This window comes from Crocodylus siamensis, chromosome 10 (genome assembly GCF_052110815.1).
Source record: "Crocodylus siamensis isolate JL-2025a chromosome 10, ASM5211081v1, whole genome shotgun sequence".
Taxonomy (NCBI): Eukaryota; Metazoa; Chordata; order Crocodylia; family Crocodylidae; genus Crocodylus; species Crocodylus siamensis.
The window spans coordinates 11,612,964-11,629,051 of NC_143404.1; the positions used below are offsets into that span (position 1 = coordinate 11,612,964).

Sequence of the window (16,088 nt, forward strand, 5' to 3'; positions counted from 1 at the left end):
ACTGTGAAATGTGACCCCCAAACTAGGTGCCTTGTCCATACGTTTTGGCTGCCATGTAAACCATCCCAAATGCAAACATCTGCACTTGGGTAGTCAAGCCCAACAGCTGTACCTTTTCTTTTATAAAGCTCTGCACGGCCAGACTTTCTTCACGTAATGTTAAAGCAGGATTTACATTCCTGTCCTTAAGACATCACCACTCTTGTTACAAACCCACATAATCAGCTCGTTTTTAAACATCAACACTTGCTCCAGATCTGCCTGGTGACAGTTACAGATCTGTATAGTGACGCGAGAGGCCGGGGTTCAATTCATGCTTGTTCTCAGTCTCATCAGGCTGACAGGGTTGGTGAGATGACAGAGGGGAGCAGGGGGCAGGCTGGCATTGGACTTGCTTTCTGTACAAAGCTTGAGTAAAGGAGCTTTGGATGGGGAACAAGTCACAAGACGAGGACACAAGGAAATGGAAGTACTTTGTCCCTGAGCTGGGGAATGAGAGCCCTAAGCTGCAGCTCCTCTCTTTGCAGCAGCTGCATCAGTCTACAGCTCCACATGCACAAGCCCAGATCTACATGCCCCAGTCCTCACCCAACAACCGTCTTGAGGTATTTATAGGAAGCCAGTCTCCATGCCAGCTCTGAACACCTCCTACAAAGCTTCTTTCCTTGTGCCCCACCCTCCTGATGGCTTATGTGACACACAGGGTCTTCTCTGGGCTCTGCCACATGGGAAATGTCAATCTGGATGAATCATATATCATTCAGCAAGGACTGTCCAGCTAATGAGTGGTTCTGGCACGGGGGGTAGAACAGGATCCTTAGTATCTGGGCAAGGATATGGAAAGGAACCTGGAATTGGGAAATTTATGCCAAACTAAGGGCCATCCTACACATTCAACTTCAAGCTGGATAGAAACCAGCTACTGAGTTATTACACATTTTCAAGGACTAACTTTATAGCTGGACAGTTATTTTTATCTTGTGATAATTACTTTGCATGTGTGGCTAGTCTAAAAGTATTGCACTATTGGCCAGTTAATTGTGTAAGATATATGTAAATGTGTAGCAGGGGCCCGAGGTCCTGCTCCTGCCTCAGGAACCACCAGTACATACTGCCATACCCGTGGCTAGAGGCCTAGGAGGTGTGGGAAGGACACATCAGGGGACATGGGTGGAAACCACACACACAGATCTGTGATCATACCCCAACACCACGCCCAACTCCTTAACATGAACTCGCATCTGGCCCTTGAGATATTCAGACAGCATCTTGCTTTTGAAATACAGTTCCTGTAACCGATCTTCCAGGTGCATGATGCACTAGAAACAAATGAAAAAGGCCATGTCAGAAAGCAAACTCCTTCCAGTACCTTAACCCTTCCAGACCCCAAAAAGAAACAGCCCAGGCCCCATAATCAGACTGCCTTGTTGTCAGTCACATCACGGAAAATAATTTTTTGAAAACATCCTTCAGGAACTACTGGGAAATGCACAATCAAAATGAAACAAGTCTCTATTTAAATTCTTGTTCTGAAAATAAATTGCTGAAGTGTTTTCTGCACTAGCAAGACTTCCCGCCTATATCAGTGGGCATTTTGCACCCAGGCTGAATCAGGGTGACAGCCGGCTTTTGGGAACTGGGAATGAAGTTTAAAGGGGCCCTACTGCTGTCAGATGATGCACAGTGTGACAGACTGTGCCAACCGGGCAGTATGGCAGTAACTTAAACTACCATAACAAATACGTTCCTAAAAGCAGATTCTCACAGCATGTCAGCTCTTGCGAGCATTGCTCATACTTACAAAATTTGGAGATAAGTTATGCTTGTAAAGCTGAAGAGTGGAATGAAGCAGATTGGAGACAAGGCTGGAGACTAACACCTCTTTTCCCAGTTTACTGTCAATCACTCGCCTCTGGCTACTGGCCACTTGTACTGTCCACTTGTCCATGTCTGCAATAATGCAGACAGCCTCTGCAATTGGTTCATCCAAGACAGGATGCTATGAATTAAAAAAAAAGAAAAAAAAAGAAAGTGAACAGTTTAAGTACAAGAAGAACAAAAGGCAGGTCAGCGCACACAAAACAAATCTCCTCGACAGCAATGGAGGCCCCCACTTTTTTTTTTTTTTTTTTTTTTTTTTTTTAAAAAGTCTTAAGGCAATTGAAAAAGTTAAGAGTCTTCAGCTCCCGGGCTTGAAATGATTGTCTAAAAAGTGTGTCTTTTAACATTTGATTTTGTTGTTTCTTGTTGGAATGAAGCTGAAGTTAAAATGGACAGGTTAAAATCAGAAAGAGAAAACCCCAACAGCCGTACCCATCTTGATCAGATTATTCAAGATGTAGAAACTCAGATTATTAAAAAACTGAAAAGCCTCAAAAAATCTAATCTGCTGTTCAGCACACGTGCTGCCTTGTTTATTTCGCGCAGCCGGGACAATTCAAACAGTCGAGTCAGTTGCATTTTTGGTTGTAATCAGTTTTCCTTCCACATCAGCAGGAGTTTGTTAACTACCCCTGCAGAACCGCCAGAGGGAGCAAAACAACAAAGCCAACCTTCACTTTTCTAACGCTTTTGGAAGATCTCTTTGCAATGGATACAAACACCTTTGTGGGCCATTTCCTTACAATTTTTGGCTATAACTGCCTACAAACTCCCCTCTCTCAGCAGTACTAAGGTGCTGCTTTGCTATGCACGGGGTTTTATTTTGAATGCCAACATTAAAAAAAAAAAAATCTATGCAAGATTTTACAAGTCTGGCAGCATTTGCTGGTAAAAATGAAGCTACAGCATTTGAAGAACGTGCCTCTTTCCTTGGCAGCTTGTAGAGACGAAGTATTGGTTTGATGCCAGAAGTCACCCTGAGATATTGCCCCTGTTGCTCAAGACTCGGCTGTGATTTATTCAAAATGGGCAAAATCCACCCATGTGCCCAGGGGCACCAGTGGGTAAATCACTGGAAAGGGCTATGTGCAGAGACAGGGCAGCAAACAAAGGGAAAGGGCCACGCAAATGAACTGCTGCATCCAATGAACGTACAGGGATGCTGACTAGCATGGAAGGCAGCTGCACTGGGGAAAGAAAAATAAATTTCAGAGGACCCATGTGCATACCCTGAGAGACATGCTCCCAACAAGTTAGTTTTTATTTCTACTTATGTCTGACCATGGTCCTAGTGTGACTGTAAACTGTATCTGGCTGGAGGACCTGGTGGCAATGTGGTGGGGCTACTCGTGGTGGGGTAGCTCCTATAAAATACCACAATGTTACAACCTCCAAAATAAAGGTGAGTATAGGGCCTTATATAGGCATTACTGGTACTGCCTAAATGACGACAGGCAATCAGGACTCATAGTAGAGATGATACCCTATTAGACCAACAAGATATAGATGATACTTTTATTAACAACAAGATATTTATCAACAAGACGCTATCTAATAAAAGATATCATCTCTACGACGAGTCCTGATTGCCTTTTCCTCTAAACCAATATGGCTACAACCTGGATACCTAAATAATTACAGAGCACATTATTAATACTGTGCAGCTCATAGATGTATGGAGCTGTATCCTGTGCAAAGATTCCTACCTGGGAAGGATAAAATGCATCATCTAGCCAAAAACCTTAGCCCCCATTGCCTTGTGGGTACTCCTTGGCTGGAAAAAGCCTAAGGGACATCATCCTGACAGAAATGTGTCCTCACTAAGGCATTAGGGAGGCAGCAGTAGTTCTTATCTGTTGCTCTCTGGCAGAAGCTACAACCATCAAGGCACCGAACGTCTGGACTTCGCCTGGCCTTTGGATTCTGTCTTAATGGTCTGGGGCAGGGGATGGGAGGTCTTGGGCAGCCTCCACTCTTCCATACTCTTGCCTAGGCATATATATTCATGGACGATCTTGGGTGACTAGAGCTCTTGCGTGTACACCATGATCCAGAGGATCTATAGTTACCTACCACGTCTGACCTCGCTCCTGTCGGAATGAGATTTTGGCTTGCAGGGGAACAGAATCATGTTTCTGCTTCCGTAATTTCTATCATCTCGTCCCTTAATTTCCACAGAGCCAGAGGGGTAGGGAAGGATGTTCTTCCCCCCGCCCCATCCACTGTCCAGTCCCCTAGGACAGATAGTGCCTGGAGCAGACCTCATCCAGGAAGATACAGTTCTACCAAGACCCATTTCTACATGAAAGTGGTCAGGGTGGGGGGTAAGAGAGCAGAGACCACTACCCACATGCTCTAGGGCACAATGTAGTCCATCATTAGGTTAGCCTCTTCCCCACAAAGCCAAGCCAAGCAGCTTAGCTTCTTTGAAAACAAAATAACAACACTAATAGATCTCAGTCTTTCTGAGGGCTGAATATTCACTTCAGCAAGAGAACAAGTTCTGTTCCACAGACTATTCAGGACAGGAGAGTTTGTTAGGGAGATATTCATGGGAAAAAGCACGTGGCAGTCTAGAATGGTCATAGCAGTTCACAGCTCAGGATCCCAGTAACCAACCGGCTGCTCCATCAAGAAGAGGAGCTAGTTTAACATGGACATCTCTCTCGCCTCCTAGAAGATGGCCTCCTCTATTGCCTTCAACCGGGTCTCGAGTTTAAGTGGCAACCTGGAGCAGATTTCCCAGGTATATTAACTGAGAGATGAGAGGAGGGAAGAGACCCTGGCACAATGGGACTTTGGAAATTAGAACACAGATATAACAAAAAGTACTTCCAGTTCCAACAGGCTTGCTGTTTCAGAAATAGTTGCTTTTCTTTATTGTGAAAAATACGTTTATTGGATATAGTTTAATTACCTGAACAGCATGCGACAAATCTGACACCAAACACTGTCTCAGTTTTTCATCAGTTCCTACTCCTTGCAAAACAAAGTCAGGTACGTAAGATGAACAGTAGCCACCTAGCAAGGACCTTCCAAAATTGGCAATACTGGGCTGGACAGAGTTCACTTCAACTAATTTTGACCTGAAAGAAAGGTATATCATGGACATGTACTGTAACTGAAACCAATTTCTGCTCATTTCAGTTTAAGCAAGTGTAACAGGTTAGTGTCAATCATTTCTTCTTTAAACTTCTGTTCAAGCACATTTTTAAAAAGAAGCTTCATTTCAAAAGGCAGTTGGAATGGTGTAGCCTTTTGCATAAAACACCAGAACAGAAAATATGAGCCAGTGTTATGATGCATCATTAATGAGGTTTTAATTTTTTTCTAGCTCACCAATTTCTCTACATTCATTTTACAGTTACCAAACTAAAGAGAATCTTTCCAACCGCTGATGCCATATTGGCCTGCAGCTCTGGGGAATGAGGAGAAATGCACTCGTCTAGGTGTCTGCTACTGCTGAAATACTTACCCAGGAAAAGAGATCTCTTCTTCCTCCGCCCAATCTTCCTGCTCTCCCCCATAATAGTTGCTGCTTGGTCTAGTTAGATCGTGACCCGCATCTTCACTTTCACTATCACCAAGGGCACTATCTGAGCTCTCATTTCTTGGAATGTCCCAGTCAATTGCTGGGGCAACTTTTTTCTCTACATTTTCTCTATCCCCATGGGGGACACTAATAGCAACTTTGTCTTTTTGGTCCTGCTCAGCAAAGCAGTTTTTGCATGTCTCTTGGCGAACAGATTCCATGAACTTACAAAATTCACTGGGTTGTTTGCTGTTCTGTGTACACAGTTTTTTAGAAAATGTTAAACTACTGCTTTGATCTAGAATGTCTGTAGTTGCTCGCACTGGAATATCATCAATAGTTTGGGTTTCAATTGAACCATCATCAGTAAAATACTCATCAAAAAGACTCGAGCTCTCAGTACTGTAAGGATTTGGATTCCAAGTCTGATGCTTGCTGGCAACTTGAGGGAACGGTTCAGATGTCCTGCAGTCTCTGGTTTGGTCCTCGATGGTTTGCTTTGCTTCACAGTTCTGGTCGGCAGCCGCTCCTTCCTTCACTGCTGGCTGGTTGTGATGCCTAGTAATTTGTTCCGCTACTGCTTGACTTCTCTGTTCGATGTCCGAGTCAGGTGACATAGAATCACCAATCAGAAAAGTCACCTTTGTCTGAGCCTCAGCTGAATTGCAAGGGAATGCGTCAGACAAGGGCTTATCGGGAGGCTTCTTTTCCACAACTATCCCTGTGGATCTTGTTACACTGAGGGCTTGGGTACCAGATTCCAGCGACTCCTCAGTCCTCCAGTTGTCTGCAGTTGGCTCTAATCCAGACTCTGCCAGTGGACATTTGTCCGCTGGAGCTGACCCCATGCAGACTACCGTCTCTACCTTGGTGTCCAGGCAGGATCTCAAATTATCTTTGCAATGCTTAACATCAGTAGGGTCTTCTTGGCAGTCAGCCGCTGAGGTTGTTCTACTTTCTTCTAAAGAAGTTTCCAGCTCTACCTTAGAGGCATTTTGTGCATCTTCTCTCTCTAGCTGTGAAGCAGCTTCTGTGTTTGGCCCAAGGGGAAGTGGGCCCTTGCAGTATTTACAACCGCAGTTAGAAGTCCTCAGTTCCTCAGATTCCCAAGATAACAAGTTGCCTCTATTTCTGTGCATTGTGACAAGCACATACTCCGATTCCTCCACTTCTCCTTTCTCCAGTGTGGTAGTAATAACAGTTCCAGGCATCACTATGGCTTCATCTTCTCCATTTTCTAGAAGATGCGTCTCTTGGAGCTCAGAGCATCTTATGAAGTAAGTGAGGAAATAAAGCAACCTCTGCACCAGATCTTGTCTTTTGCCAACTACGACAGTCTTTGCTAGTCTCACAGGTGATCCGATAGCCCCATACAAGTCTCCTATAAGAGCAAAAAACCCAACTTTAATACAGGGAATTTAATGGTGCTGTTTGTCTCAGTAATGAGAACACAGACTGAAAAACTGAGGCCCAAGGGGATGAATTCAGGGCAGAATAAAGTATTTCCGTTCTAAGCAGTATTTTTAGGGGAATCCTTACAGTGCCAACACAGCTTTAACAGCAACAGTAGCAGCTGCCACTGAAATTACAATTCAATCTCTGCATCAGGAAACCATTGCATAGGGGATGGATAATAAGCTATGCAGCCTACATCAGCAAAACTGACCCAACTACTAAAAGTTTTCGCTTGGAGAAGCTTCAAAGTCTGTGGATAACAATTTGATGAGGCTCACTTGAGCAGGCAACAGCCATGATCACACTGGTAGTCTCAGCAGTGAAGCCAAAAATTCAGTAGCCCTAAAAACCAAAGCTAAACTTTTCTCTCTGGAGGAAAATCTTCCCCATCAGGCTTTGCAGACAATGGCAAGACAATACAGGGAAACAAGAGCTGCCAGTGCTGGTGCTGTACTTGTTCTGCAAATGGAGAGGACTTTGGACTAGATCAAGTACCTTCCAGTAGCATTGATTTCATTTGTGTATGCTTACCGTGCAGCTCTGCTCCCTGATGTCCCCCATTTTGAAAGAGAGAATCTAGCAGAACAGCTCATTCCTGGCTGTGGGTTATCTTTGCAGTCACTTTTAAGGCTAAAGCGTCTCAGACAGCTCTGGCTTCTTCCTTTCATAGAACCAACAACACCCCCTGCCCACCCCTATCCCTCAGGTAGAACATCAAATACAGGGAGTGTGGATCCAGCTGCAGAAGCCCTTGGATCAGCAGCTCCTGCTGAGGGGAAAAGACTGTTGCTGATCCTACTTTCCAAGGAGAGAGGGGGATACCACACACAAACACCCCCCACCCCACCTGCAGAGAAGCAAGCAGAGGGGAAAGTGAATCTGTGCCAAGAGCTAGAACATGATAATGTGGGATGCAAAAAACTACAAAGCTTATTCTTTTCCTTCCTACCCAGCTCTGTCATCTTTGGAGGGCAATGGATAATAGAGTCCTGGCTTATCTGGGCAGGACTTGAGAGGGGTTCTGTTTTGGATGTATTGAGCAGCATGGGAAACCCATGGGGAGCTATAAGGAGGACTCCACAGTACCAGCTCTGGCTTCCGGCTGATTTCTTGAGTTCCAAGAGGTTTTTTGCCCCTATTGACAAACGACCTGCCTGTGCCATGGTGGGGGAACCTCACAGAGTATTCAGGAGGCCTGTGCGAAGCGGTCAGTATTTGCTTTGGATTCGGCCAATTTGGGGGACAGCGATTCGATCTGGCGATTCAAATCACTGCCCAGAATAGATCTGGCTGAATCGCCAAATCAGCCAGGCCCATCCCCCACATCCCGGCAATGGCTGGCCACTCACCCCAGCTCCCGGCTCTTTGGGGGAAAAAAACAAAAAACAGCCTCAGATCATCGGGTACTGCCAGGCAGGGGGGTGATCCCCACTGCCCCCACTGCATGGGGGGGGGCTCTGCTGAGGCTGGTGCAGCAGCAGCAGCAGCGAGTCCCGGGGCTTTTCTCTGTTTGTTTGTTTTTCTTAAAGGGGCAGCACCCAGTGAGCACCGGAGCTTTGCTTTAAAGCACTGGGAGCTGGGGGGGGTGGAAATCAGGAGGCTGGCAGGGGTCCCCCCCCCATGGTTCTTTCTCCCCTCCCCTAACCAGCTGGAAGTCAGCTGCAGTTCCCTGCTGCAGCCATCAGGGATTGCCCGAATCAAAGCTCTCCGAATCTCTTCCGATGATTCGGAGAGCTGTGAACAGAGTCGGACCTTTTAATTGGTCCCTTGATTAGATTCTGATTCACAGGTTTGGCCACCGAATTGAATCACCACCTGAAGCTTCATACAGCCCTAGTATTCAGTGCTTGCCATCTGACCATGCTTATGTCCTTTTCCTTGTGGGATGGCCACTAGGTGGCAATAAAACCATCTACAAATTCAATGGGAGTCTTTCTTTCCTTCCGATGGGTTTTGGAATGCCAGAACATTTATTGTCTGCAGGTTTTGACCATTCAGTATTCACTTTTCCTTGCCGTTCCTTGTCTCATTTTCTCTGTTTCTTATTAAATATTAAATTGACATAAGAGACAAAGTAATTTTCTTATTCCCCAAACCAGACTTGTCAATGGGAGCAATCCAATGCCTAGAATATGCAGTTTCTCTCTAGACCCATGGAAGGAAACCAGAATCCCTCGTCACTGCCATGTTATTGGCCACTGTAAAATCTGCCCTGCATAAATAATAAGAGACTCCACACTTTTTGCAGCCGTTTTATTACTGGTAGTGCCTAAATAATTACAGAGCACATAATTAATACTGTGCAGCTTGTAGATGTATAGAGCTGAACTTTGTGCAACAATTCCTACCTGGGAAGGATAAACAGCATCATCTAGGTCAAAAACCTCAACCCTACCCTTTCCCTGCAATCACTGCTTTCTATACACGTATGTAGTACCACAACAGATCGTGATGGAAAGTTTCAGACATACCTAACTGTGCCCACAGTGGGTTGTATGGGTGAGTCTTAGCCAACATGTCCACACTCTGAGAGGAATGCTTTTCCAGAAAGATTTTTATAGGTGGCTGCCCATTTGGCATAACTGTGGGGACCCAGGCCAGGTGATTAGTGAGAACCGCAGTCAGCAGAGCTGGTAGGAATCTGAAAATGAAAACGCTCAAGGTCACTTTTTCCAGCCGAACATTCACAGCATTTCAGCAACAGCAATTCTACAGCCTCCACAGGGCAGGGATGATAGCTTCTGGAAATGTAGAGACCATAAAGATCTCCAGATCCCCTTGGCTCTTTCTGCATCAGGCTAGAAGAGAACCGTGTAGAAATGTATTGAGCCCAGAAGAGAGAAATTTATTTTAAAGGTTATCAGAATTGAATTGTCAAACATTTTTATCTCATGCATATCTAAGTTCTTCAGTTTAGCTAACATTATGAGCCTTCTATTTAATAAGCTTATTATAAGCACAGATTGCTAAAGCTCTCCATTAAAACCAAAAGAGATGCCGAATATATTTAATGTTGACACACAAAATACAATGTTGCCAACAGAAAATCTTTAAAATATCACGGAACTTGCATTTAAAGATGAAGACTGGGTTTTAATTGCACTGACTTTCCATTTTAGTAAAGCTTTTGCTGTCCAGTAGTTTTTTTCCCCCACTCAGGGGCATCTTCTCAAGCTACCAGTTACTGGGCTTACTAGATATATAATCTAGAAAAATGTTCAACAACTTGTATTATGTAGGTCAGACTACATGATCCAACAGTGACTTTTAAACTGTTGGCTTTAATACGCAATGCCATGAATAAGAACAGCTCAGGAAATAGGGCCCACAGCATGGGAATGACAGTATACATCTCTGCATGCTATAAAAAAAGAAACCCTGCTCTTTACCATATTGTTCATTTGTATAAAAACAAGCCAGCACAGATCCCAAGTTTTAGATCTGGGGCACATTTGCTCACTGTACATTTTTTTTTAAACTGTACAATACGTGGATATCATATACTTGCACAAGAAAGGTGAGAGCAAAACTGTGGGTTGGAAACCAGTACAAATGGGACTGGATTAGGGAAGTTATGAACAACATAACTGCAGTGTTTTCTGGAAGGGTTAATTTAACGCCTGTTTAAATAGTTTTGCAGATCCTAAAAGACAAAGACTGAAATGTAGTGTCCATCCCCCCCACCTTCCCTTTTTTTTTTTTGATCAATGACTGGAGACCATGTGGAGGGGTGGGGAGGAGGAAAATGACTAGAGATTTGAAACAAAAGTGGAAAAAAAATGCAGGTGCTGGGCTCGATTCTCCTTTCACTTGCATCAATGTAAATTAGGAGCATTTCCACTAAGGTTGAAAGAGTCACACCATTATGAAAAAGGAATAAGAGTTGAGAATCAGGCTGAGAGTTAAGTTCTGTTAAAACACTCATTGGGATATTTAAGGGATGACAGAGTGCTGCTCCGTTTAAAAATAAAAAGAGCAAAAACCCAACCAAACCCACAAGCAAAACACTTTAAAATGAATCTAAGCAGCACAAGTCTCAGACTGACAGAAGGCTGAAGCCGTTAATCCTGGCCAAATGCTTCCACCTCTGTTGAAACTTATTTTAGGAAAAACATTTTAACTCCCACTACAAATCACTGAGGCTTTTCACATTCTGCTGAAGTCTGCTTGGCATTCACACAGCTACAAGAGATCCCTTGCTTAAAGAACGCGTACCATGCTGCACGCTAATTATGACCTTCCTGTTAGGGAGAGAGATGGATCACAAAATTACCATCAGGTGTTAGAAGTACAGGATTTTGAGGAACAGCAGAATCACATTCCCCCTGGATGTTGCCCAAGCTACACTGGCCAGCTGCTGCACCTTCTCCAATCTAAAGGCAGATTTTTTTGAGTTAACAGCTGATTTTGTTGTTTTATTTTCGCTTAAAACTCCACATGCTTGTTTCAGGATTTTCGTGCACATGCTTTCAGACCTCCCATATTCCTACTTTGTGAAAAAAGACTGAAGAGATACTGAAACAGTAAACTTAGATTCCATTGCTGAGTTAACGAAGGAGCTTCCTCTTCGAAATTTTTGACAGCTGCTTAGGTCTGACCCTTTGGGCCAAATGGCAGGTTCTAATACAGCAAACACTTATTCATTCTCCATAAAGCTGTGGCTTTTTGTGGAAGTCAGGCTCAGTACCAATTTGCAAGTCAGGCACTGTCACACATGGCTCCTACTGTACTCCTTTCTGACCTCATTCATTAAAACTTTTCTTATTCACTGTTTTTGAAAGGCCAGGCTAATGCCTTGCATAAGGTATGTTCTCTCCCAGACACACACACTCTCCCATCACTCACTTCTTATAGACATCTTTGGAAGGCCTGCTCTTTATGTGAGACTTTATAAGACTGTGGGTGAAGGCAGCATTTAATAAAAGGTTTTTGTTGCTCTCTTGCCTTTAAACTTAGAACAGCTGTGGACTTGTAGTTCCCTCTAGCTTTTTTCAATCATAAAACAGTGATTTTAATACTTGATGACAAAATGTATTTAACAAAATTTATATCAATTAATAAATGTCGAGAAACACCCTACTGGTTTTTAGAGGCATTCTCCATTAAGAAAGTGAACTCCTTCATGAAACGATGGCAAAGCTGGTTCTTTTCTGGTGTCCCAGACATCATGGTCAGCCAGACAGGTTCCCCAATCCGTGGCATGGTATACAGATTGCAAATAGTTGTTCTAAAAAGAAAATTAGAGGAGGAAAGGTCATACTGGTAAAGGCTTTACTGCAATATTAGGTCCTGTTCCCATTTACATCAAAGGCAAATTTTGGCTATTAACTGTTATCCAAAGTCCACTATAAGAACAAGAATCTTTCACTATAGTTAATTCACCTTGCTTCCTTTACGAGTTAAATATCTCAAGCCTTTAACTAAATTGATCTCAAATACAACCAGGCTATTGTAAGGCTAAGTGCAGAGGTTCAACATCTGGAGGCAAAATCAATTCAATCTTCACAGGTTTTTCTAAGTTGCATAGACTGAATTGATAAACTGAATGGATGGCACCTGGGGGGGGTGGGAACCAGTGGTGGGCTAAGGCCAGCCCCCAGCCTCTCAGAAGCAGGCAGCTGGGGAGGGCTGAGGCAAGGGGGAGGCTGTGGCGGAGTAAAAAGCCCCTACGGCGAGGGTTTTCCCTCCCCTCATGCTGTGTAGACCTCGGCTGGGGGACCCTAGGGTTCATTTCACCGTGCCCCATCTTGCTGGGCTGACAAGCACAGGCAGAAGCAGGCTAGGGAGTAGAGGCTTTACTGCCACTATTGTGTGACAGCTGTGGGTAGGGCGGTTTGCTGGAGCAGACAGCACAGACCATGGCTGCAAAACATCCTGGGATGCTGGGGGACTCTGAGTCTAGGAGTTAAGCTTGAGACTACATCCATCCAGCTTTATCATAAACTGGGTTTGGCCATTTTGAAAGTAGTTTATGTATACTGAACTTGCATTCTGTTATAGATTAAAACCGGTTTCTGATCACTTAGCCCAGTTTGTGTGTACCTTCTGTCCCTAGCCAAAGGGTTCAGTAACTTCCCTATCAGGGTGGATAAAAACCTATGACTTTTTGTTAAGATGCCTTTTTAAAAAAGCAAACCTATATAAAGATAGTTTCAAATTAAGATATGTTAAGGCTCAAAAGATATCATCATAGAATAGGGATTATAACTTCTAATTGTATATAGTATTTGAGACCATATATTCATATAACCTTTTTAGAAAAGTTTTATAAAATACATCAGAACAGGCCATGGACTATGTTGGGGCCCAGTTGTATGGGGTCCTCAGAGGCTCCTCTATAAATTAGTCAAAATTTTAAAAAAAACAACACTCTACCCAATGAGACTCAGCGTTCAGTCTAGAAGATCCCATTAAGCATCTCTGTGATGTTTAGTTTCAGTTGTCAAACTGTGGATTTGTCTCTTCAGAGACAATATCCTTGTTAACAGCAGTATATGGAGATGAGAGAACAGCCCTGATTACCTATCCATCAGACCTGTTGTCTGCACAAGTTTGTGTACGCCTAGTCAAGCCCCTGCCTCTCTCTAAAAGTGCAAAGTTTCAAGAAATTAAACAAATAGAGGATTGTTGGGGGTGGAGTAGATCTGGGCAAGAAGCATGGGGATAATGCAAGGAGGGAGGGGCAGTAGAAACGAAAGAGAAACATTTTGAGCAAAATATTCCAGAAGTCTTGAGGGATAGGTTTCTGAGTACAGCCTCTCCACTAATTTGAGATCTAGTGAGGGAATGGTATAAGTAAAAGGGAAAACCTATCATCATGGCGGCAGGCTTGCCAGGCTGTAAAAGAGAGAAGAAATCAAAGATGGGAAGAAATCTAGAAGAAAAAGTGAAGAAAGCCCTAAGCTAACAACACACAGATGCAGTGCTGTCCTCCTAATACAGCATGGCAAAAATATCCCCCAAATATCCATGATTAATCTAGTAAATTGGAGATAGTTGTGAAGCCATTGGGAGGTGAACTATCTGCTTCAATTAGCTCTGGTAAATAAAATAACCAAATCATAAATTCAGTTTCCTGACATTGCTGCAAAATTAATCTGGAAAAAAAAAAAAAAAATCTCAAATCACTGCTTTAAAAACGGAGTGTGTACCTTCTAAAAATACAACCCACAGCTCTCTCTGAGTTGTCTGGTATAACCTTAAAAAATATTAATCACAACAAGAATGCACTTTTTGTAGAAAACACTGATTAAATTGAGGCTTCCTGACCGTGATTTAAATTGATTTGATTTAAATCAAAGCCACCCTATGCCCTATTGAAAACACAAAGGAACTGAAGGATTTGAGACAATTTGGTTTGGTATTTTTTCTTCTTGTTCCCCTCTACCCCTCCAGTTTCCTTCTTTTCATACATTACACATTTGAACCACATACAACTCTGACATGTTTGCAGACTATGGCAGTTTCCACTGCATATATAATTTACAAACTGCCCCTTAAACTGGCAGACAAATAGCTCTACCAAATCCATGGACATTATAGTAGTACAGATTCAAGGGTTATTGCATGTCAAACCACGTCACCTTTGGTCATCTGGAGGGCAGTAAATATCTAGTTACTGTTTGAGCTGTCCAATAAAGCATCAGATTAAAATGTCAAAGATTAGTGTCCAAAAATAGTTTTAATTTTAAAGAAAGCACAGGCTTTCTGACATTGTGGGAGCCTGCATTTTCATAATATTCAAAAGTTTAAACCAGCAATATTCCAATGCTGTCAGCAACTCTGAATAAGTCAGTAAGTTATAGGAAATGCCTGACCACTTCTATAAAGAAGTAGTTGGGGAAAACCTGCTTTTCTGAAGGGTAATGAGCAATTAGTGTTTTACATGACATGCAGATCCAAGTTATCCTTTGGTAAAGTTATGCCTAGTCAAATCTCTTGTTTATAAAAGGTACTCTCTGAACAACCACTTGATGCATTCATTGTCCCCAAACTTATCTTCTGCTCAGAACGAACACTTCTAGAACAGTAAATGGATAGTTATGCACAGGCGCCGGCTTTGTTTTGGGCCAGTGGACATTTGCAATATGTTAAAAAAACAAAAAACCAACGCCCCCCCTACCCCAGCATTTACTCAGCACGTTTCCATGTCAAGGCCCATGCATGCCCAGAAGGGGCAGCGTGTTACTTTGACCCAGCTCTGCAGCACCTGTAAAGATCAGGCGCTTTAACGGGGCTTTTTCGGTGCTTTTATCTAATAACTGATTAAACTGACTTTAGCTAGAAGCACCAAAAAGCCCCACTGAAGTGCCCCTTCTTTTCGACTCGGCTCTGCAGTGTCTGTAATAACATGCTGCTTCTCCTGGGAAAGCGTAGTTTTTTTAGGGTTTTAAGTGTCTGCAAGCATGGCTCTGTGGATGCTGAGGACCCGCTACTTTTTTTCGGTGGGTACTTGAGCCCCAGAGCACCCTTGGAGTTGGTGCCTGTGTAGTCATGCATATTGGAGAGGTGAACACACTCAAAAAGTAGCTACCAAAAAGCTGAACCCCTGAAGATCACTAAAAAGTGAAGAAGTGCTGGATGAGAGCAGCTGAGAAGCCCACCCACGGAACACTTCTGGTACGATGGGAGAATTAGGAAGGAGAAACAGTTTCCAGGCAATTTGGATCAGCAGAAAGAAGGAAAAAGTCACACAAATGCCAAGAACCCCAGAGCAGATGGAAAAATCACTGCCCAGGCTGAAACGCAAAGAGCCTGTAAAAGCTTCCAACGTACAGCATTCGACAAAACAGTCTGAGGCAGTGAAGATCGTTGGGCCTTTTTTATATTTACTCTATCAATTTCATTTTTCTAAAAAGCAAATTCTATCTTGTGTGCAACAGAAAAAGTTCCTCCTTCCTTTTTGATCAAAATCTCTTCGGCAGGGATCCTATTCCCAGTTACTCCACTCCTGCTTTTACAGCAGGAAAGCAGCCCAGAGGTTGGAGAAAGGGGATTTGAAGCCACCTTTGCTCCTAGTGTATTTTGAGACAGTTGAGGGTTTGCCTGGTCCTAAAGGCTGCTCTGCTTCTCTGGGTCCTGCGTGGGATCTCGGAAGTAGAGGACAGGGCAGGACAACGTGCTGTGGCCCTACCAGACGTGATAAGGAAGTGGGCTGCGTGGATGGCATCGGGTACAGGAACCAACTGTCTGCACTCAGACATAAGACCTTGAAGGTCTC

General features: G+C 43.5%; 1 protein-coding gene across 6 annotated transcripts in view; it reads right to left on the reverse strand.

The window, feature by feature from the left end:
- FNIP1 (folliculin interacting protein 1) overlaps positions 1–16,088 on the reverse strand; it is a 90,928-nt gene that overhangs the window by 4,512 nt on the left and 70,328 nt on the right. For 5 of the 6 annotated variants that reach the window (XM_090064405.1, XM_090064410.1, XM_090064409.1 and 2 more), the window contains 6 exons: positions 11,949–12,095; positions 9,340–9,509; positions 5,357–6,794; positions 4,799–4,967; positions 1,802–1,999; positions 1,204–1,319 (listed from right to left, as the gene is read on the reverse strand). In XM_090064405.1, coding sequence (XP_089920531.1) covers positions 1,204–1,319; positions 1,802–1,999; positions 4,799–4,967; positions 5,357–6,794; positions 9,340–9,509; positions 11,949–12,095 — 2,238 coding nt within the window. Of the gene's footprint in view, positions 1–1,203; positions 1,320–1,801; positions 2,000–4,798; positions 4,968–5,356; positions 6,795–9,339; positions 9,510–11,948; positions 12,096–16,088 lie in introns of those variants that run through there. The other variant, XR_016444408.1, reaches the window with a different exon arrangement.